The sequence below is a fragment of the Lactuca virosa genome, chromosome 9 (assembly GCF_052849685.1).
Source record: "Lactuca virosa cultivar CGN04683 chromosome 9, Lactuca_virosa_CGN04683_v6, whole genome shotgun sequence".
Taxonomy (NCBI): domain Eukaryota; kingdom Viridiplantae; phylum Streptophyta; class Magnoliopsida; order Asterales; family Asteraceae; genus Lactuca; species Lactuca virosa.
This window is the reverse complement of record NC_136434.1, coordinates 216,454,241-216,478,286: the sequence shown is the minus strand read 5'-3', so window position 1 is coordinate 216,478,286 and position 24,046 is coordinate 216,454,241. Positions and strand designations below refer to the sequence as shown.

At 38.5% G+C, this 24,046-nt stretch overlaps 3 protein-coding genes across 3 annotated transcripts; 1 reads left to right on the top strand and 2 right to left on the bottom strand.

Annotated features, from left to right (window-relative positions):
- Positions 1-3,335: 3,335 nt before the first annotated feature.
- On the top strand, positions 3,336-5,494 carry LOC145138783 (zinc finger protein VAR3, chloroplastic-like). Its single transcript, XM_079072807.1, has 4 exons — positions 3,336-3,947; positions 4,125-4,227; positions 4,311-4,555; positions 4,649-5,494. The coding sequence occupies exons 1-4, from the start codon at positions 3,499-3,501 to the stop codon at positions 5,442-5,444; spliced, it is 1,593 nt and encodes a 530-aa protein (XP_078928933.1). The 5' UTR covers positions 3,336-3,498; the 3' UTR covers positions 5,445-5,494.
- A 793-nt stretch (positions 5,495-6,287) lies between these two features.
- On the bottom strand, positions 6,288-7,498 carry LOC145138410 (SWIB/MDM2 domain superfamily protein). Its single transcript, XM_079072502.1, has 3 exons — positions 7,344-7,498; positions 6,800-6,978; positions 6,288-6,566 (listed from the first exon to the last, which is right to left on the bottom strand). Exons 2-3 carry the CDS (start codon positions 6,971-6,973, stop codon positions 6,438-6,440), a joined length of 303 nt encoding a protein of 100 aa, XP_078928628.1. The 5' UTR covers positions 6,974-6,978; positions 7,344-7,498; the 3' UTR covers positions 6,288-6,437.
- Positions 7,499-9,581: 2,083 nt separating this feature from the next.
- LOC145138254 (EH domain-containing protein 1-like) lies at positions 9,582-13,311 on the bottom strand. The gene is made up of 16 exons (XM_079072359.1): positions 13,007-13,311; positions 12,840-12,919; positions 12,459-12,527; positions 12,307-12,364; positions 12,144-12,199; positions 12,007-12,043; positions 11,844-11,908; positions 11,595-11,708; positions 11,372-11,474; positions 11,226-11,275; positions 10,963-11,091; positions 10,611-10,862; positions 10,459-10,538; positions 10,235-10,361; positions 9,977-10,120; positions 9,582-9,892 (listed from the first exon to the last, which is right to left on the bottom strand). Exons 1-16 carry the CDS (start codon positions 13,089-13,091, stop codon positions 9,707-9,709), a joined length of 1,635 nt encoding a protein of 544 aa, XP_078928485.1. The 5' UTR covers positions 13,092-13,311; the 3' UTR covers positions 9,582-9,706.
- Between the last annotated feature and the right edge of the window lie 10,735 nt (positions 13,312-24,046).

Genomic DNA, 24,046 nt, shown 5'->3' with positions numbered 1-24,046 from the left:
AGTCTCGCAATCAGAAACATTGACTCTACCAGTTGGCGGATGAACTTTAGTTGCACTTTCTACGTCAACGACTCTAGGAATGTTTTGAAAGTACATGCTGAAAATCGATAAAAAGCGGAGCATCAGATGATGAGATATTTTAAACTACGTCGTTGACCCAACCGGAAAATAAATGGGTTTGGGTTGAGATTTTTGACACACCAACCTATATATATATATATATATATATATATATATATATATATATATATATATATATATATATATATATATATTACATTTAAAAATAATAGATATATTTAATTATTAATTAAATCTTATTTCCTTCTGTGATATTTTGTATCATTGTATTCCTTCGCCTTTCGTATTCGTATAATTGTGTGGCTAGTTTTTTGCGGTTCCCTAATCAAAAAAGAAAAAACACATACGCATGAGTCACGAACGAAGAACGCATCCAACAGAACACCACTAGCCGTCAGCCGCTCCTCACGTCCTTACCCTGCCACCCGCACATTGCCGATTCACCATTCGCCTACTATCCCACCTGTCATCGACTCATCGGCAACTCATCTCACACACCACCAACCGACGGTAGAAAAGTCAGAAAACACACATATTGACCACTCTCGCTCACTCACCCATGTGCTCTGCTCCGACCCTACATCTACCGCTTTATGACTTTATGTTGAAAACATCTTTTTTTGATGTAAATGAGTTTAATCCCTTTATGACTTTATGTTAAAAAAACTCATTTTGAAAATGTATTGCTTATTTATTAAATGAGTTATGTGGGTTGGGTTCGACACACTAACATGTAAACCCACAAACTCATATACTTAAACGGGTTATATAGGGTCGGGTTAAGGTTTCCAACCCGCCAACCCACTAACCCATATATTACATGGATTGGGTTGAGTTTTTATGTTTTCTAACCTGCCAACCCGAACCCAACCGATTTCCATGCCTAGGTTGTAGATAAAAGCTAATGAAAATAAGGTCTTGAGCCAAGAGGGTGTCGGGTTTGGACGATTTTTTTTCTTTTAAATTAGAGCTACCAATGTTCTTTAGAATTGCACATAATCGAAGTAAGTACACTAATCAAATTTTTTAACAGTTTCCTCAAATTCTAATTGTGTTATTTTAATTGAAAATCTAGAAGATTTCTTTTTTGTGGAAGAATTGATAAGTTTCTTTATAGGGGCATTTCACCTGGATATTTAATATTTTCTTTAAAAAACTATATATATATATATATATATATATATATATATATATATATATATATCAAGGTTGTAAAAATCGTTCGACGGTAGCTCGGCGGTCGACTGGGGTCAAGCGATTAATCGGTTTGGCGGGGATTAATCGGAGGATTAATCGGGGACCATAAATTACTAATAAAACTATTTTAAAACTTAATATATCCTAAGAAAAAAATAGTATTTGAAAATTTAAAATTTTTAAAATTTGAAATTTTGAAATATTTGGTATAATATTTGAAAATTTGAATATTTAAAAATTTAAAATTTTGAAGTTTTGTAAATTTTGGTGTAATATTTGAAATTTGAATTTTTGAATTTTTTAAAATCTTCTCGCCAAGGACCGCCTAGGACCGCCGAGGACCGCCAAGGACCGCCTAGCCCAAGTTTGACCGATATTGACCAATTTCCGCCAAACACCCCTAATCGTAATCAGTTGCATACTGTCAAGCGCCTAGGCGCCGCCTAGGCGGCCGCCTAGGCCGATATTTACAACACTTATATATATATATATATATATATATATATATATATATATATATATATATATATATATATATATATATATATATATATATATATATAAACTCGTATATTATTCGAGTCTCACACCTAGTCTGTTAACAAAGTTAATCATATCATTTTCTGCAAAATTTGCTCCAAAAAACCTATCCATGCGAAAATTGTTTTATAAAGAATATATTAAAAATAAAGGAAATTGAATTAGGACCATTTATGAAATTTTGTCTTGGTTTAAATATTTAACGAAAACAGGTTATCACATGTTATGAGACTTTTTTTAATAGCTCGTGAAGTTTATACTTTTAGGGAAAAAAAATTAAATCAAGATAGTTCATTGGGCTAAAATAGCATTAACCCAATTTACTTCGGATCTACTTCTTTTAATAAACAAAACCTTTAAATGTCACATGTCCAATTTCTAAGTAGACTAATTGACACGTGTCAATTTTTTAGAAATTCCTAATTTTCGATTTTTGTTTTGGTATTTCCTTATTTTCCGGAAAGTATTTATAAGGAATTCAAAATTCAAGTTTCCATTTTTTTTGGTAATTGTAAAAATCTTTCATTTAAAATTTTAAAAAACATCTTGTGCTAATAAAATAAATATTCGAAAAACTAAGTATTTATAAGGAATTTTCAATTTTTTCGTTTTTTTTAACTGGTAAACCATCTTTGATTTAAAAATTCTTATACCTCGTGTTTAATGCTTCTTATTTAAAGTTTGAATTTAGTCCCTATACTTTGTTAGTGTACCTGTATAAGTCTGTGTAACTTTTTTTTCCAGTAACTTTTTACACATGTAATTACTTTTTTTATCTTTAAATAATTATAAAAAATTATATTAGTTTACTTTCAATCACAAATATGTTTACAACTTTCTTTTAACACAATAAATTATTATTGTTAAATTTTAGTTAACAAAATTAATGTTTCGTCATTCACGTTTAATTTTTAAAAAAATTTATACATACAAAGTGCTTAGTAATAATATACAATAACAATGACTTTATCATATATTTATCTATACACTTTTATACAGTACATATTCCTTTAATAAATTGTCTTTAATACATTTGACATCAAAACTTCATTCAAATTGAAAATGAGACAATTTTCGTTGGCTGTTTGTTTTGATATGTCCATAAATAAAAGTCAATGTCAATCGATGTCAAATGTTGATTTTTTTTACAAGAACCAAATTTCTCACACGGTCAGTTATATGTTGTTTTATCCAGAAAAATGAGCATATAATTATTGAAGTTATTGATTTTAGACAAAAATTGTAATTTAACAAATAAAACGTCAAATGATATATACAAAGAAGTGTTTTAAAATATAATTTAAAAGATTTTCTTTTTTATTTATCATATTCATCCGGCCTTTCTTACATTCTGAAATACATTGCTTTTTATTATCTTGACATTTAATTTTATTTTTGTCTATATAATAAAATATTTAAACATACCTACCGTGGTTTCTACGGTTATAACCTAATATAATTATAAATATAGAATTAGAGCTAAGAACAACTTATATTGGGCTTTTGTCTAAGCAAATTAGGCCTCTCACCCGGTGGTAAAGAATAAAGATCGGGTTTCCCGGTACTCCGGGTGGATACCCTGTGAGTCTGTGACCTGTGTTAGGTTAACTACCAGATACTCTCCTCCGGCGATCATTTCCATCGACGGTAGTCCTCGGCTGTTCCCAGTCCGCCGAAAAAATGGTTAGAGCTTCGTCAAGACTGCTCTATCACTTAACCAATCCGAAATCTCTCCTTCATCACCGCCCTTTCGCTATCTTCGGCGTGGCTCGCCGTCATTCTCCGGCCTTCCCGGTTGCAACCCTGTACGCTGCCCCCAACCACCTCCTCCATTTATCTCGCACCAATTCACTTATTCCGATCAATTTCTCGCATAGTTTTTACTCCAGAGCGACTGATAATACCTGGCAAGATTACAATCATATTCCCGGTAATGACTACCAGGTCTCACTGTCTCATCCATGGCCGGAGTGGCACCGCCTACTTGAATCTCTATCCAATTTAGGTTACTCTAACTGGAGCAGTAACATCGAGGATGAAATTGTTGCGGATGAGAAATTATCAATGGAGTTTGTCGCTGCTGCGAATTCCTGTTTGGCCTTTGCTCGTGATAGACCTTTAATCTTAGGGTTTGGAATTCGAACTTCTTTCTATTTTTTTAAATATCATATCCTTATACATTATATATTACCAATCTCATGGAATTATAAACCCTAGATTTCTACTTCGTTTGCTCCCATGCAAATTGCAAAAATGAAATCGAGAACAATTTCGACATCTAATTGTTCATTCGAATTTTCTTTCAGGTGGCTTCGAAGAGAGGACATCGAGCTGCTTATCAATAATTGCTATCCATTTCTGTTCAAAGATGCCCATGAAACTGAGAGAAGAATTAGGTCTTTCTTACAGGTTCCCTCCTGATAGTATTTGTCGTGTTCGTCATTCAACCATAACAAATTGCTTGTGATCTTATTTGTTATATTAAATTGAAGGCAGGGGGATCATTCCAAGCAAGACCAGTAGACTTGATGAAGTGCATAGTAAGTTATGCAAGCAATCCTATCATTTATCCTGAAAGAAACATTAAGGAAGCTACTGTATCATTTGTCAGAAACTTGTTACAAGAAATAGCTAATGTAAGCTGTAAAGTTGGATCATCAGAGCAGAATCAAGAACAAATTCCAAGAAATCTCGGACCAAATATTACCATGAAGAAAGGTGATTGGATATGCCCAAAGTAAGTTACACTTCATGTTTTGATTCATTATACAGGAATTCTTGATTTACACATGTGAACAGTCAAACAGATAGAGTTTTTCTTTTTGAGCAGATGCAACTTCATGAACTTTGCAAGAAATACTAAATGCCTAGAATGTGAGGAGCTGAGACCAGTTGACAATTCAAGATATACTAAGACAATCGAAAGAGGACAAAATGACAGAAATGCCCCCTCCCCTGTCACCATAGACAGCAACAATTCCAATTATCTTCAGAGCAAGCAGACTCAAGGTCCTGATAAAGAAGAAAAAGTAGAAACATGGTTCAAGAAGATGAAAGATTTGCACAATGTCACAGACCCAAAAACTTCTGTTTCTCATGAAGAAAACAAAAAGACAGAAATACCCTTTTCTCCTAAACGACACCAACCAAGTTCTAGCACCTATGTTCCTTTCGTCCCATTTCCACCAAACTATTTTGCCAAGAAAGATGATAACAGTAACACACTTGTGAAAGAAACAGGAACTGATGACGTGGATTCCAGGTCATCAATTGGGAACAAAACCCTAGTAAGTGAAGAAGATATGAAGAATACTGGTTCATCAGGTAACAAGTTAAGAAGTCTGGAAGGGTCAGCAGTGATTGAATCTGATCCATTGGATATGTCTGAAGAGGCTAAGGCAGAAAGGTGGTTCAGACGTGTTGCACAGATTAAGGATATTTCTGAATTAAGTCAAATTCCTGATGAAGATTTTCCATCGATTATGCCAATGAGAAAAGGGGTGAATCGGTTTGTTGTAAGTAAGAGGAAAACACCATTAGAAAGGAGGTTAACATCTCCTCAGTATAGAAAGAGTCTTAGAAGTGTGAGCTCTGAGAGGAAAAGTGAAGAGGATGATGATAATTGAACAATGAACTTGTTATTTTTATTTAATGTAAGATATAGCATTTTACCTAATTTTTATTTTTTTTATTCCAATTTGCTAGAACCCTTTGTTTTTGTTCAATCTTTAATCTTTATGAAACTTTATTGATTGTAAGAAATCACATAGTTTTACACGGCTGCTATTCAGTTTTGCCCAAAAAAAATTATGGCGTTTTTACCATTTTAAACTCACTTGTTAAATGTGCCAAAATAGCATTTTTTTTTAAGACTGTGTTCGCCGCGCCAAAGCTAGCTGATAATCTAGCTTATTTTTCAAGCTTTTTTATGTTGACGTGTTTGGCAAAACCAAAAAGTAGTTTATAAGCTAGCTTTTTAAAAAACTACTTAGACTAGCTTTTTAGGAGTTTTTTTAAAATTTTCCAAATATACCCCTTAATTAATTATAAAAACAAATACTTTAAATGTCCTTTTATGTAATTTTATATATTTCAGTTACTTTTAGCAAACATCATTTTTTATCAGTTAGCTTTTTAGTTATCAGCTAATTTTTTATTTAACAGTTAGCTTTTCAGTTAACAACTAGTTTTTCAGCTAGTACGCCAAACATAGCCTAAACTAAAAAGAACAGCTTAGTTTGTCGAGTTGGAATGTATAGGTAAAGCCCAATGGAAAATGTTTTTATTATGAAATGGAGATCCCACATGATTTTGGAATGGAGTTCAATGATTTTGTAGAATTTATTCAAAAGGGTTATTACAATAATTTGAGATATGCTTTTCAAATCGCCAAATGGTAGAAGAATTGCATTGTATATCTACCTGATTAAATTATATTCAAACTATATTTTCACATCATTATAATATCATTGCCACGTTAACACGATTTCACATAAATCGAGCAGAAATGAAACTTTAGTAGCAAAATTTCTTAAAAAAGGTTTTGATGTAAACAAATATAAAACTTGGTTACTATTATTTTAATAGTATAATTTTTTTAATCATATTCAGTACAATAATCATTTTTGGTTCTTAGGAAAATGCAGCTTGATCAACATAGGAAGTTCCTCTAGCTCCACCTGAGTTTTTCCCAATAGAATACTCTTCAGTTTTTCGTCACAATGGACTATGTTCTTGTTCTTTGGATCCTAAATTACAAAAATACCATCATAAGCAATTTTTTTAACTCAACAATTTGGTTAATGATTACCAAACAAACCACACAAATAAAAAATTCCAATCTTTAATAGCATGAAACAACAGTAGTAACATTAATCTAGTAATAGTTTTTGTAATCATATTTGACATATTAACTATTTATGAAATTAAAAGGAAAAGACAAAAGAAAGTGTTGGAAATTAAGAAGATTAGTAAGTAGTACCTGGAGATTGTTGTCTTTTATGTAGGACCAAACACGCCGAAAACAACCTAATCTAGAACTTTGAGATTGTCCAACAAATTCTCTTAGTGTCGAAGGCAAGTTAACAAGATCAATCAAGGTTGCAAGTTTCTTTGGGTTATCCATGATACCCTTCTTCATCCGTTGTGGTAACATTGTAACTGTTTAAGATGAACATATGATTTTACAGCAATTTAAAGAAATGCAGTGAATAAACCAAAAAACAGAACGACTTCCTCCTTTAAAATGAACATTTGTTAACATGGATTAAAAAAATGAAAGATGTTTCTCTTGGGAATTTCATCGAACACCTGGTGTTCATTTGGGGTTTTTCTGTTTCCATCTGCCGAATGGTACAAAGCATGAAAGAACAACCATTGAATAACCCACAGTAGACGATTTTCGTGCTCATATGATTATCAAATAAAATGTGTATGAAATTTATACGAACTAAAAGTGAATTTTACAACATCTAAACGAATTGGGCAGCTGCAACGTTTAAGTATATGAATTTACGGGATCATACCAGAGATTTTACGCCTATAAAGCAACCAAACCAAATGAGGTCTGTTGGGATTAGGGAGGTTGGTTCTTCGCAGAGATAACTCGTCGCCGGTGGGTTTGTAACTTGTAAGATCTTTTGCAGTCCGCCTGTTGAAGAAGAGAGCAACTGCTGGTGGTCGCTATAGGCTTATTTAAATCATGTATGTTTAATTTTCAAAATAGCCACTAAACTTTGTACGAATTTCACATCAGACTCAAAACAATTTTCTTTTACAATATGAAAAGTTATTGTGGATTTATCTTTCATCTTGGTACATATGCCCCAGTTTGTCTCGTAACACATATTTTACAATTTTTACTTTTTCATTCTAGATAAATAAATCGTAATTAATTTTATTGGAATCTTCCATATCGTTTCGATGTTGTAAAGTATATTAGCCGGACATGTTAAGTAACAAGCCAAAATAAGTTTAGATCAAATTATAGTCGTTAGTAGGGGCTTTTTTTTTAAATATTTTTTTACTACTGTGTCATTACTTAAATTTCTCGTGTCACCACTGTTATAAAATCATGTGTCCCCCCCCCCCCTCCTTTCTTTTTTTACTCTTATTTGTTTGTTAAAGTTTTTAACTTCTGAATAGCGTAACATATATCCTTAAATTTTTCGTGTCACCCCTACTAATGATGTGATCTTTGAGTTGTATGATATTCGTCTGCTTGTCGAGTTATTGGATGATATTTTTGGGATATATGATCTGTTATTCAAAAGTTGAAAACTTCAACAGACAAATAAAAGAGTAAACTCATTTCACAAATTTTCGTTCTATTTTATTTCATATGATCAATGATCCTTATATACAAATGACAAACAATGGACTAACTATTGTCAGTCAAATACTTATACTAGACATATACCTAATTGTATATTATTACATATAAGGGGGTGTTTGGGATTGCTTTTCAAAACAACTTATTGGTTTATTGGCTTTTTGAAAAACTAATAAATCAAAAAAATTGTTTGTCAAACTCAAAAACACTTTTTAGAATGGTTTTTTAATTAGCTTCAAAAAATATTTTTTAATAAGCATGTAAAATTTGGTTTTTTTAAATTGTTTATGGCTTTTTAACCAAAATAACTTCAAAAAACATTTTTTAAGCCAAACACTTTTTAACTTATCGATTTATTGGTTTTTTCACCATAAAAGCTAATCCAAACATTTTTTAAAAAACTCATTTGACCACCACTATAAGCCAGTAAGCACTTTTAGAGTTCAAAAAACACTCCCAAACACCCCTAAGACATGTAGTTGATGCAATTATTCATCATGTCATGCACACTACACAATTATTACAGATTTGACACTTACTATTATATAGTGGGCATAAAACGATATCTTATAACTATTACATTTTTTGATAGGTAATAATAATTGTATCATGATTGAAACAATAGTTTTGTGCTTGTTCACCCCCACTATGCATTTAATTTTTCTTTTTTCAGATTTGGAACTCATCTGAAACTCATTCATCTGGTATTTACATTGTCTAATTGTTATATTCGTTCTTTTGCAGCTTCTCAAAATCTATGCTACACGTTTTGGTGTTGATTTTTCCCATTTGAGTTTGTTTCAACAATTTCTCTTTTGATATCCCTTTGGACTCACAAAAGTAAATAAATAAATAATAGAGCTTTTGCTCAAGCGGTGATGTATTGCTCGTTTTGAAACTAGAAACAATTTGGGATTCAAGAACTTGAAGAAGAGTCCCATAGAGATGACGATGAGACTAGTTAACCTCTTTATTAAAGCAAAGATTGCTAGCTTGCATTGGCATGATTAGTGTTGTTAGCTTGTTCCATCTCATTGTAATGTCTTGTTTTATTCGCTAGCATCTTGCTAGTCATTGTTCTATTAAAAGTCGGTTGATGTTCTAAAAAATCTTACTATTTGTAAATCACTGAATTTGCATTGTGATACTCGTATATCTGAAATACGAAACAAGAACAATAACTTGTTGGTTTTCCATCCTCCGAGTTTAACCTCATAGATCAATATATCATTAATTTAGCTATCTTTGATGATATTGTTTCTTGTGGATTAGTAATAGACACACCAATTGTAATCTCACTTGGGTTTGCTAGTTTTTCCATTTAATTGTCTAGCTCTTTCTAGTCATCTAATATAACTTCTGCCTTTCCATAAAATATATTTCAATTATTTCAACCCGTTCAACTTCAACCCGTATATTCTTTTACAAACCCTTTTTGTTGATATCACCAATCATTTTACTCATTAATCACAAAACAAAACTCAATTATATCCATTAATACATAAACAAGTTGAAATCACACACTAAGTTACATAATTTATAAAACATTCACAAATCTTAATCATAGGGATTCCTAAAATTCTTCAATAGGTCAGGAATATCATATCCCAACATATCATCAACGGTCTGGATCATTTTAGGCTTCAATTTCTCAAATTTGTCCAAATTGTACCCACTCAATCTCTCCCTGAAACTTTCTACATATGGGAAATCTCCCGCTGGTAAATGATGCTCCCTTTGTACCTGTTCACAAAACCCCATCAGTACACAGTACACAGCACACAGCACACAGTCTCAAAGTGAACGTAAGTGTGGATAAGAAAGAACCTTTGCAAAAACGTCTTCAAGGTTATCAATGAGTTTTTGTTGAGTTTTTGCCTTTCCCATCATGGCAGGCATTTCTTTTTTAAGATGGCTAATAATGAACGCATGAATCTTTGCTGCTCTAGCACGTTTCACAAACTCATTGATCTGTATGTAAACAAGATAATAATAAAAAAAAAATAGAAAATATATAGAATTATAATTCTGTTATGGTCCAATTTTTAGATCAAAAAACTAAAAAAGTTTATTAATCTCACTCACCCTGCGATCACAAGCCTTCTTTGGTATGTCTTTTAAGTCGGCTAAAAGATCATCTTGCTCTTTCTCAAATAGTTCTGTTCCAATCGGGCCAGCAGTCACTCGATTTATAGGTTTGTCATTGAAGGAACTAACAAAAAAAATATATATATATATCATTCACACAAAAGGGTAAAATGGTCAATTTACTCTCAGGCTCAGCTTGTTTTTATATGTAGAAAGATTACCCAATGTATACACGCATAACCTCTGGAGTATTTAGAACTTTACCAAGGGACCACATAAGAGCTCCATACACCCTCATAAGCTACAATAAATAAATAAATAAATTAAACACCAAGTATAATATTTAGATTTTTTTTTTCAAAGGATTTCATACTTGTTGGGTATCGACTTGATCGGCCTTATTTAACACCACACGTATCTTATCATCATTTCCTCTAAGAGATGAAATGACACGTTTGAATTCATCACTGATATCAAGTTTATGAGGATCAAACAGAAGCAAGATTAGATCACATTTTGAAGCGAACCACGACGTGACACCTGTAAAGTCATAGCTTCTCTGTGTGCGTTGCTTTTCGCCTGATAAAACTCCAGGTGTGTCCACAAATGTAATATGCTCCAGAAGCTTTTTATTCACACAAAATACATAACACATGTCAGTCAAAAACTTAAATGATAAATAAATAAAAATAAAATCTTTTTCTGTGATGAAATTGAAAACTAACAGGATGTGGCATTTGAGAACACTCGAATTTTGACAAAAAAGCAGTTCCAAAATTTGTTAAACCACTGTATGGCATGTCTGCTTGAACAGCAACAGTGTTTCCTGGAATACTTCTTTCATCTGGTCCATTCTGTGGAAAAAGAAAAATGACATTTTTAATAAATGGTGTATGACTCTGGAAGTGGGACCCTTTTTGAATTTTCCATATCAAACTGGAATTAAGAATCATATCAAAAAAAAGTAAAATGAAGATATAAAGCATACCATAACAACAACAAATCTATCTGTAGTAGGCTCAGGTCCAATATGAGCTCCTGTTAAAAAGATAGTAAAAACTTAGTCATATAACAAAGAGAGAGAGGGGAAAAAAAAAAAGGGGGGGGGGGGGGGGGGGGGGGGGGTAGACTTACCTGGATAGCTACTTCTAAGCAAATGCTTGATGAAGGTTGTTTTCCCTGTTGAGTATTGACCTAAAAGCATCACCATTGGTTTGGCATCAAAATCACTGTTTGTCTACAAAACATATGAACATGGTAAGTTTCTGAAAAAACTATATAAAAAGGAAATATGGAAAAGGTTGATAGTTCACATGATGGTTTATAATATATGGGATTATGGGTTGGTATTAATTACCAATAAAGGAGAAACAAAATCATTAAATTGATATGTGACTTCTAAAGGTTTCAGCTTCTGAATGTACAGCTTCTTCAAGCCATCGATGATTGATGTAACAGCAGTTAAAGGAACCTGATAATGCATAAATAATATGAGATGAAAACATAATATTTAAAACATGGCTGATAATATATATACTTTAATGGTGACTTGTTTGTTTAAGAAGTAGAAAGTAAATAAAATGAGAAGAAGAACAGAAAAGCATACCTTCTTTGCAGATTTTGAAGATGTAAACCAACTAGATGATGATGAAGTCTGCACCTCAGGATTACCTAAATTAATGTTAAGGATGAACATCAAAAAGTACAGGCATAAATGTATAATTGTGATTTCTATTGTTGTGATTAAAATTAGGATAAATAATCATTACCATTAGTTTCAGGATCACTTTTTGGACGCTTTTTCTTCTGCATACATTAACAAACAAGTTAATTTTCAAGAAAAATATTTAGTTTTAAGGCTCATAGTGGTATGCATACAGCTGAGGTGAGAGAAAGGTATACATACAGCTAGTAAGACATCCAGACCATCCATCACAGGTGGTTTCAAATTTTCATAATCAACTGCATTGTAAGATAACATGTACACAAAAAAGGTAATCAAAGGTATGAATATTACATATTTACGTGTTAAAAGTGTAAAGAAAAGAAGATGTGGTTACACAGCTTACCATCAGAATTTAAGAGGTCGCCACTTAATGTGTGTCCTGCTTGTGCCATAGAAATCAACTACAATCACCACACACACCGAAAAGGGTCATCAGTCATGTATACAGAAATGGTGGATAGAAGAGAAAGAAGACAAAGCTAAAAAAAAAACTACCTGCATTGCAGTAATAAACTCTTTGAAACCAAGAAAGCCTTGTCGTCTAGAATCTGCAATTGCCCATACCTTAAGAAGTAGTATGAACAGGCGAAGAGAAATAGTTAGAACAAATCGAGATTCAAAGATAGAAAAGCAGAAAGAGAACTACAAGCTAATATCGGTGCCCTTATGAGCACACTTAGCAATCAAATTAATGATCAAAACTTGAGGACGTAAAACCCTTAGACATGGCGAGATAGCTAAATGAACTCAGCCCACTGTTCTTTTCAAGCTCGGATAAAAGAGGGGTTTATGTAGAACCTAGGGTTTATAATAATCCACAGTTCCATTGAACGAAAAAAAAAAAAGTTAGAGCATAATAGCGATGAAGATCAAAACCTGCTTGAGATCTGGTCGAGATAAATTGGACATGACAAAGAAATTCGTGGCATCACCACCAGTGAGGCGTCCATCGCCGTCTGGAATTAAAAATAGTACAAATTAAGATCAAAAAGCATAAAAAACAGTTAAACCAAACGAAGAAGATAGAGAACGAGAAATGAAACCTGAATCGGCGACACTGAACCAGTCTTTGTAGATCTTCTGGTGTTCTGCAGAGCACCGACTAATCGATGCTGAATCAATCTCCATTTTAATCAAAAGTTATGAATACACAGATTACAGATTCTCTAATAGACTCCAGATCAGGGTTCTTAAATACAGCACTTAAGAATCTACCAAAATCCCCAAATTTCCAGATCTCGCCGACGTTGCTAAGTTGAAAACTGCAGTCAAGATATTTTTTTTGCCCTTTTGCCCCTTGCTTGTCGTGCGAGGCGCCAAACCTTTGAGTGATCTTGAATTTACAGATTTTTTTTATTATTATTTAAAAGATATAAATACTATAAACAGTATCATAATTTTAAAAAAAATAATAATAATAACTTTATTTAAAAATTGTTCAATTCACATTTAAGGCCATGCTGGACCAAACTAATAATTGAACCAAGACATAAGACCTGAGAAATTCTCCCAACATGCCAACTGAAATATTGAACGCCCAATTTCTGGTTTTCTCCGATTAAACACCATCGACCCTACATGTAATTCATACCAAACATATCTTGTTTGACCTTCCCAATTGATTGACTCTCTATGGCATAACTTCCACTAGTAGTTATATTTAGTTTTAGGACAAATTGTGCATCTAATTATTGAGTTCCTTATTCATATGGATATCCGCATGAGAGATTTTTAAAATGAACCAAACATTCATCTACCATATAGAAATTCTTTGGAAATAATTCATATCTACCTCTCTAATAAAAGAATCCTTCTGCCACGTGTCTTCTTTTACAATTCATTTTCCATCTAATTGAAATTCCTCTTTTACCCTTCTTCCCTTGGTGTCGCCGATCCTTAAAATCTTGCTAATCCCTTACCTTTATTCGTTTAAAGGAAAACTTCTCGCCGAAATAAAACTTTTCAATGCACACATGAAAGAACTAATTGTTGAGATGAAATTATATGTCAAAGACTAACTAAAATAAAACTGTTCAATGCACACATGAATGAAACTAATTGCCAAGATGAAATTATTAGAGACTAACTATTCAAAGTAAAGAATGATTAAAATTGTTAGTTTTATATAAAGATTGTAGACTTACAAATACATTCGAGTTTGTTCATGCTCAGTTTGATGAAATGGTAATTAATAAGAGTCAATGGCAGACGTTATCGAATTTTAGTTTGTATCTCAAGGATCATGTTTTTTCACATTGACGATTATATGTTGCTTTATCTAGAGTTCAAAGTATATAAAAATTAAAATTGTTAATTATCAAAAGTCTAAACATAACTTATATCTTATTAATTTAATAGAATTTTTTGAATCTTGGATTTTTCTTTACTATTTTTAATTATCAATATTGTTTTTTCTTTTTTACCCGTGGTTTACACAGGTTGTAACCTAGTATTTATTAAACCACCAATCATATACAAGTTTCTATGTTCACATAATTCAATTAACAAAAGAAATATAGATCTTTTATGTTTGTGAATGCTTATTCATTTATATTCAAAGTTACAATAATTGACTTGTATGTTTTTCTCAAAGGTTTTGAATATTATCATTTTTAGTTTTCTTTTCACTTTTTTGAGATATGTTTATAATTTATAGAGTGTTATGGTGCGTGTATATCACGTATAATGTCAATCACATATGTTTTTTTGTAACAAACATGAAATTGTTGTCTTATTGTTTTATTAAACAATTACTTAAGAGTGAAAAAAACTTATCAACTAACTTTTTGTTAGAAATAACTAGTAAGGAGCTAGAAAGGAACAAAACTACATGGGATATTAAGAATCAATTTTGTAACCACAAAATCCATTCAATTTTCATTTTATTGTACCTATTGACAAACCTTCAAAAGAAGTTGAACAATTTTGTCAAAATATAGTGCTTCTTAGAAAATTGACGATATGATATATTACATCATTCTAATATCTCCACGGTGCCCAAGTCATAGTCAAAAAACGCCTCCAACACTTTCCTCTTCATCAAAGCCAATTCAAAACATTTCTCAAAAGTCTCAAGATCATTCCATGTCATTTCTCAACATAATATATATTTAAGGGTTAGAAGGAAATGTATAATAAAAAAACAATGCACATGCACATGCATCAAATTCTCAACCCAAGTTCTATACTCTTAAATAAGGTCTCTTATATACTAGGGTCCAAGTGGTATAAGGTTATTCCCGGGTAGAAGTTATTTGCTTCAACATGTTACCGTTGACTTAATACGTGAAGTCAACACCACAAAGGTCACAACTAAGGAACAAATCCTAAACATAACATTTAGGAAAAACATGTAACAATCAACATGTTTCTCATGGAATGGAGTTGCAGATTCCATCCATAAGCATTATGCTTAAAATGCCAAGAATTTCTTCCTTCATGACCACCTGGTAGGTTGCTCCAGGGTATTATAACCTTCACACTTTAGGAAATTAATCATTCAAAGTGCACAAACGCATCCCAACACGATATACACAAGTAAGATGCCCAAACAAGACATAAACTAATATTTGCATTTTAAGCAAAACATTTCCAAAATAAGTGTAACATCCCAAAATTTCGAGTCCAAAAATTTCATTTTAATTAACTGATTATAAAAGCATTCATAAGAAAACCACATAAAAGATTTCATTCCGTAATCAATATATCATGTCTGAAAACCCAAGTCATAAAATAGTATCATGTCAGAGTACAATCCCAGAATATCTCAAGTGCGGAAAATCAATGCGAGTGTGTATGATGTGTTGCTACTGTGCCAGCTCCTTCCCCTTCGCTGAAGAGGTACCTGAAACCAAAACTATAAAATGTAAGCACGAAGCTTAGTGAGTTCCCCCATCGTTCCGCATACCATACAATCACATAACATACATATACTGTCAGGCATATCTGGGTGCCCGACCTACCCCTTCGGTCCTCTCGATCGGATACTGCCTAACATATCTGGGTGCTAGCCTCCCCTTCGGTCCTCTCGACCGGATACTGCCTAGCATATCTAGGTGCTGGCCTCCCCTTCGGTCCTCTCGACCGGATATTGCCTAGCATATCTGGGTGTTGGCCTCCCCTTCGGTCATCTCGACCGGATACTGGGGACTATTTCACCCCACTACTACTACCACATAACATGTAACACATAATCATATTCTATCTAGCATGACTGGGTATGACTACCCCCCTTCGGCCCTATCGACCGAAAATCTTGGGGATTATCTCCCCTACTGCTAACATCATATCATACTAGCACGTAACATATCAGGTAGTAGCAAACATAGCAAACATAGACAATTATCACAAAGACAATCATCTACAACTACTCCTACTGGTGGGCCGGCATTGTGGCCGTAGACCCACCGCTACTGGAAGGTAACTCACCTCACACGAGTAGCTGCTGATAACTTGCTCGGGAAATCTCCGTATGCGGCTGCTCCGGAAATCCTCCGACTATAATCCCCACAAAACACTCAGTCAGAATCTGATATCTACTTTTAGGGTAAAATAACTGTTTTACCCCTGACCAAGTCCAAGTCAAAGTCAAAGTCAAAGTCAACTTCCAGTTGACCTGACTCGCCGAGTTGGGCCGCCAACTCGTCGAGTCTCAATCCTTTTAACTTGATTCATCTACGACTCTACTCGTCGAGTTTAGGAATGACTCGACGAATTCTCCTTCTATACGAACCTCGAATGAACCTTCATCCGACTCGCCGAGTTGTATAAACAACTCGTCGAGTTCATCTTCATCCTATGAACAAGCCCTGTCCTCGACTCGCCGAGTTGTATGAACAACTCGTCGAGTTCATCTTCAACTATAAGGAGATTGCCTTGGACTCGCCGAGTCTGTTCTAGCACTCGCCGAGTCCTATGAACTCCAGGTCTCCCAACACGTCTAAACAGCTATGGGACTCCCTCTTCTAACAACTGACCATCGCAGAAGGGTTTAAGATGGCTGAAAGCGCACCGACTCGCCGAGTCCCAAGAACGACTTGTCGAGTCCAACCTTGACCATTTCTATACAGTCGATCTAAATGGGATTTAACACACCAAAACCATAGATATGGCCTCCTAATGTCCATTTTATACGTAAAGTTTCAAACTTGATGCATATGCATGGGGTTTTTAGCTCAAAAGTCCATAGAAGGTGCTCTACAATGTGCATGGGGCTCTCATGGCCATAGAGTTGGCACCTTTATGCCATGAGACCCCTCCAATGACTCAGATCTGGAAGTAGAACCCCATGAATCACCTTACAAATCCGAAAATGGCTTAAGAAGCCCTAATTGCACCATGAATCTAAGCCCTAAAGGTGAACAATCAAAAAGGAAGACCAAAACAGGGGGCATTTACCTTGCTTAAGCTGAAGATGAAGTAAGGTCTCTGAATCTACCAGTCCCAACTCGAAATCCCAAGCTTCCTCTTTCCTTCCAAGCTTCACAAACCAACCAAGAACACCAAAATGGCCTTAACACACACACAAACGGCTAGGGTTTCGATATCCAGCTCTAAGGGAGTGTTAGGGACAAGGGAGGCTGAGTTAAGGTGTTTATATAGGGTGCAAACCCTCAGGTTTAGGGTTTTACTCGCACAGCGCCTACTCGTCGAGTCCGTCTTCCGACTCGTCGAGTAGGTCACTTAAGATGTCTGCGGATCTCGACTCTACTCGACGAGTGGGTCCTCCGACTTCCGGTCGAGGATTGCTACAGGTCGCTCGATGTAATTCAGGCTGTCATCAACCTGAATATCCTCTAAGGGTATCACTGCTGAGTCGTCCACCAGGCACTTCCGCAACTGGGAGACGTGGAAAGTGTTGTGGATCTGGCTGAGTTCGGCTGGCAGATCCAACCTGTACGCCACCTTGCCCACCCGGACTAAAACCCTGAACGGTCCAATGTACCTGGGGCCTAACTTGCCCCGTTTCCTGAATCGGATGACGCCTTTCCATGGCGACACCTTCAGGAGAACCATATCCCCGACCTGGAACTCTAGGTCCAATCGGCGCTTGTCGGCATAACTTTTCTGCCGACTCTGAGCAGTCTGAAGCCTGCTCCGGACCTGCTGAATCCTCTCCGTCGTCTTGAGCACCACTTCGGTGCTCCCCATGACCCTCTGGCCAACCTCACCCCAACATATCGGGGTTCTGCACTTCCTCCCGTATAACATCTCGAAAGGAGGACGGTCGATACTCGCATGATAGCTATTATTATACGAGAACTCCGCCAACGGAAGGTAGGTATCCCAGCTACCTCCGAAGTCTAAAACACATGCCCGCAGCATATCCTCTAGTGTCTGGATGGTCCGCTCGCTCTGACCATCCATCTGCGGGTGAAAGGCAGTGCTAAAGTGCAGACGAGTACCCAGCTCGTCATGGAATTTCTTCCAAAATCTGGAAGTAAACCGTACATCCCTGTCAGAAATCACGGAGACTGGCACTCCATGCCGAGCCACCACCTCCCGAATGTAGATGTCGACAGCTTCTCGGCCGATATACTCTCCTGGATCGGTATGAAATGAGCACTCTTGGTCAATCGATCCACGATGACCCATATAGAATCTACTCCCCACGCGGTCCTGGGAAGTTTGGTGATGAAATCCATGGTAATATCTTCCCACTTCCATATTGGAATATCCAACGGCTGCATCTTGCCGTGTGGTCTCTGATTCTCGGCCTTGACCTTCCTGCAGGTCAAGCACCGCTCCACGTACCATGCCACATCCCGCTTCATGCAGGGCCACCAATAGTCGAGACGAAGATCCCTATACATCTTCGTCGCCGCCGGGATGGATAGAAAACCTGGACTTGTGCGCCTCCTCCATCAATGTCTGACGTACTCCTCCATGATAGGGGACCCACACCCTATGGTGAAGGGTCAACAATCCCCGGCTATCATAGTCGAAGGAGGAAACCTGACCCACAATACGCTCACTCTTCCTATGTTCCTCCTTCATAGCCTCCTGCTGGGCTTCTCGGATCTGCTCCACCAGCGGAGTCACCATGGTCATCTGTATGCAAATATCCCTGATTGGCGCTGCCTTGCGGCTAAGCGCGTCTGCCACCACATTGGCCTTCCCCGGGTGGTAAAGGATCTCGCAATCATAATCCTTCACCACGTCCAACCACCGTCGCTGCCTCATGTTTAGATTCGGCTGATCCATGAGGTACCTCAAACTCTTGTGGTCCGTGTAAATGGTACAACGGACCCCATATAGGTAATGACGCCAAATCTTGAGGGCGAACACAACAGCCCCCAACTCCAAATCATGCGTCGGATAGTTCGCCTCGTGAGGCTTCAGCTGCCTCGAAGCGTAGGCGATGACATGCCCCCTCTGCATCAACACCGCGCCCAAACCCGAAATAGACGCGTCGCAGTACACAACAAAATCCTCTACGCCCTCTGGCAGGGCTAAGATCGGCGCCTCGCACAATCTCTGTCTCAGTGTCTCAAACGCTGCCTGCTGCTCAGGCCCCCGACGAAAGACTACGACCTTCTTCGTCAGCCGCGTCAAGGGTACGACTATCTTGGAGAAATTTTGGATGAATCTCCGATAGTAACCGGCTAATCCCAGGAAACTCCGAATCTCAGATGGAGACTTCGGAACCTCCCATCTCATCACGGCCTCCACATTGGCCGGGTCGACCATAATACCGTTCTGGTTGACAAGGTGCCCAAGAAACTGCACCTCGCGCAACCAGAACTCACACTTGGAGAACTTGGCGTACACGCTCTCTCTCCTCAGAGTATCCAAAACCTCTCGCAGATGCTCCTCATGCTGCTCCTGCGTCTTGGAATAGACCAAGATGTCGTCAATGAAAACTATCACGGACCGATCTAGCATCGGTCTACACACGCGGTTCATGAGGTCCATGAACGCGGCAGGAGCATTGGTGAGCCCGAAGGGCATCACCATGAACTCGTAGTGGCCATAGCGCGTCTGGAACACAGTCTTCTGTACATCCTCCTCTCTGACCCTCATCTGATCATATCCTGATCGCAGATCAATCTTGGAGAACCAAGATGCTCCCTGTAGCTGGTCAAAGAGGTCGTCAATCCTCGGGAGTGGGTAACGGTTCTTCACCGTTACCTTGTTCAGCTCCCGGTAGTCTATGCACATGCGATGTGACCCGTCTTTCTTCTTGACAAACAGAATCGGGGCTCCCCAAGGCGAACTACTCGGCCTGATAAATTCTTTGTCTAGCAACTCCTGCAGCTGCGTAGACAACTCCTGCATCTCGGAAGGAGCCAACCGATACCGTGCCTTGGCTATCGGAGCCGCACCAGGGACTAGCTCAATCCTGAACTCCACCTGTCGCTCTGGAGGTATCCCAGGAAGCTCCTCTGGGAACACATCTGCGTAGTCTCGCACCACCGGAACATCACTCACCGTCACCTTACCCGCCTCCCGGGTATGCATGACATTGGTGACATATCCTGCGCAACCCTGCTGTAGGTAACGCCTAGCCCTCACTGCCGAACATGAAGCTAGTCCTCGCTGCGGTCTCTCGCCCTGAATCACCAGCTCTCCCCCACTTTGGGTCTTGATCCGCACCAACTGATGCGCGCAGTAGATCATCGCCCCATTGGGGCTCAGCCAATCCATGCCGATAATAACCTTGTTCCCCCGCAAAGGTATAGGAACCAAATCTACCAGGTAGCGCTCCTCAAAAAATCTCAGCACACAATCTCGGAATACTGCTGATGCTCGCACCGATCGATCATCGGCAATCTCTACCTCTAAAGGGCAATCCAACATGCCCGAAGACTCGGGAAACCTCTTGCTGAGCGCAAGAGAAACAAACGATCGGGTAGCACCCGAATCAAACAATACCTGAACTGGGATACCGTTCACATTGAACGATCCTAAACAGAGCGCATATCAATATCATAAAACATCATATAGATAAATCAGAGGCAAAGAATCCTACCCGTCACCACATCGGGTGCGGCGTGTGCCTCCTCGGTAGTCAACTGGAACGCTCGGCTCCTCACCACTGGAGCCTCTGCCTTGCCCTGCCGGCCATCAGTAATCCGCAGGGTCGCTAGAGCTGGCGCCTTCACTGGCGCTGCTGCTGTCAACTGGGGGCAATTGGCCTTTTTGTGGCCCATCTGGTTGCAGTGGAAACACATCAACTCAGATGTATGAATAGTGGGTGCAGGGGCGGTACAATCCCTGCTGAAGTGCCCCGTCTTGCCGCACTTGTAGCAGCCCGACGATCCCAACCTGCATGCTCCCTCATGTGATTTTCCGCATTTCCTGCAGCGGCCTCGGCCCTGCTGGCCTTTTGGCCCAGCGTCTGATCCCTTGGGCTTCTTCCCCGAAGCCCCAGTAGTCTGTCCCTCCTCTACCTTCCTCTTCCGGATATGCTCCAGATCAATCTCCCTCTCCCTTGCCCTTGCAATCATGGAATCCAGGGTAGGGCAAGCTGAAAAATTAACATGCTCCTGAATGTCAGCTCGTAGCATGTCATGGTAGCGGGTCCTCCTCATATCCTCATCTCCCGCATACTGGGGCACCAACAACGCCCTCACCCGGAACTTGGCGGTGATCTCCGCCACGGTCTCCGTAGTCTGTCTCATATCCAAAAACTCCCTGGCCAGTTGCTGAAGCTCCACAGCTGGCGCGAACTCACTCTTGAACCGGGTCACAAAGTCCGGCCATGTCATAGCCTCAACAGCTGAGGCTCCCAGAGAGTCACCAACCGACTCCCACCAATCCATGGCCCTATCTCTCAAGCATCCTGCTGCATATCTCACCTTCGACCCCTCAGGGCAGAAGCTGGTCAACTGTGCATACTCAATGTCTGCAATCCGCCGTCTGGCCATAATGGGGTCCTTTTCCCCATGGAAATCCGGTGCACCACTACCCCTGAAGTCCTTAAAGGACAGTGTGCGTGATCCCGACTGGTTGATCGCCATGTCGCTCCTGAATGCCCGGAGGCGATCCTCCATCAGCTCGACAATCCCTTCCTTGATCGACCCAAAGATGATCGGGGTCGCATCAAGGATGCCTCTAGTGATCTCGGACGCGATAAACTCGCGCAGCCTCTCATCCACTGGTTCGGAACCTGTGCCCGAACCCGATCCCTCTCCTGAACTGCCAACTGCTGGCCTCGGACGTAGTACCACCATTCTGCAATATATAATGACAACCGTCAGTGATACTAATACCTCTAGAGGGATCACACTCATCACAAGTTCCCCGGTCTTGCCTCAGCCTTCCTCGACTCAAGTACGGATCCTCTGCTTTCAGTAGTACGGGCCCATACTACCTTCCACATCTATCCGTACCTTCCTCGAGTACTGTCTCGACTCCACCAAGTCACTTCTACTGCTATTGATCTCTGCTACTCTCATCCTAGGCTTACCCTAGGGAAATCCCTGACTCCACCCAATCCAGTCCTCAACTGCTGAAGGCCTCCTTGTAATGCCAATTAGCCATTACCTGGATACCATCACATGTGACGAGGCTCGGATAATCCTTCGAGTAAAAGACTCATCCCCACAACGGTTAGACTTAAACGAGAGCTGTGCAATAGGGCCAAATCCAGCACTCTGAGATTATTCAATCCTGATCACATGTGATGTGACGTATTCACCTAATGGCTAACTCCCATCACTCAGAGTCCCACAAAGCACAAAGCAAGCAGCATTCAAACACAGGAAACTACTCAAGCATATCTATCCTCATAACAAGAAACTGTACTAGCATACAATGCTAAGCTCATACTATCAGGCATAACCTAAACAGGCTATCCTACTACTGTCTACTCAATACTAGCATGCAATTCTAATAAAGCTGAAACACATATAGCAGGCACATAAGGCATCCTCCTAGATCCTTAGTCCTATTCTAGCATGTTGTTCTACTGAAACTGAACTGATAATCATAATATAAACTTGTATGGGTACTTTGGGGAAAAACTTACTTGAGCTCGGCTGGTCGCGCACATCACACACTTCGTTCTTTCTCACAACTCCTTTAACTTATCTTTTAGAAAACCATTTTCTTGTAAAAAAAAACTTTTAATCCCTCGATTTGAGTCCAGACACCCCCGAGGGTGTGTCCGAATCCCTCAAACCAGGGCTCTGATACCAACTTGTAACATCCCAAAATTTCGAGTCCAAAAATTTCATTTTAATTAATTGATTATAAAAGCATTCATAAGAAAACCACATAAAAGATTTCATTCCGTAATCAATATATCATGTCTGAAAACCCAAGTCATAAAATAGTATCATGTCAGAGTACAATCCCAGAATATCACAAGTGCGGAAAATCAATGCGAGTGTATATGATGTGCTGCTACCGCGCCAACTCCTTCCCCTTCGCTGAAGAGGTACCTGAAACCAAAACTATAAACTGTAAGCACGAAGCTTAGTGAGTTCCCCCATCGTTCCGCATACCATACAATCACATAACATACATATACTGTCAGGCATATCTGGGTGCCCGACCTACCCCTTCGGTCCTCTCGACCGGATACTGCCTAACATATCTGGGTGCTAGCCTCCTCTTCGGTCCTCTCGACCGGATACTGCCTAGCATATCTGGGTGCTGGCCTCCCCTTCGGTCCTCTCGACCGGATACTGCCTAGCATATATGGGTGCTGGCCTCCCCTTCGGTCCTCTCGACCGGATACTGGGGACTATTTCACCCCACTACTACTACCACATAACATGTAACACATAATCATATTCTATCTAGCATGACTGGGTATGACTACCCTCCTTCGGCCCTATTGACCGAAAATCTTGGGGACTATCTCCCCTACTGCTAACATCATATCATACTAGCACGTAACATATCAGGTAGTAGCAAACATAGCAAACATAGACAATTATCACAAAGACAATCATCTACAACTACTCCTACTGGTGGGCCGGCATTGTGGCCGTAGACCCACCGCTACTGGAAGGTAACTCACCTCGTACGAGTAGCTGCTGATAACTTGCTTGGGAAATCTCCGTCTGCGGCTGCTCCGGAAATCCTCCGACTATAATCCCCACAAAACACTCAGTCAGAATCTGATATCTACT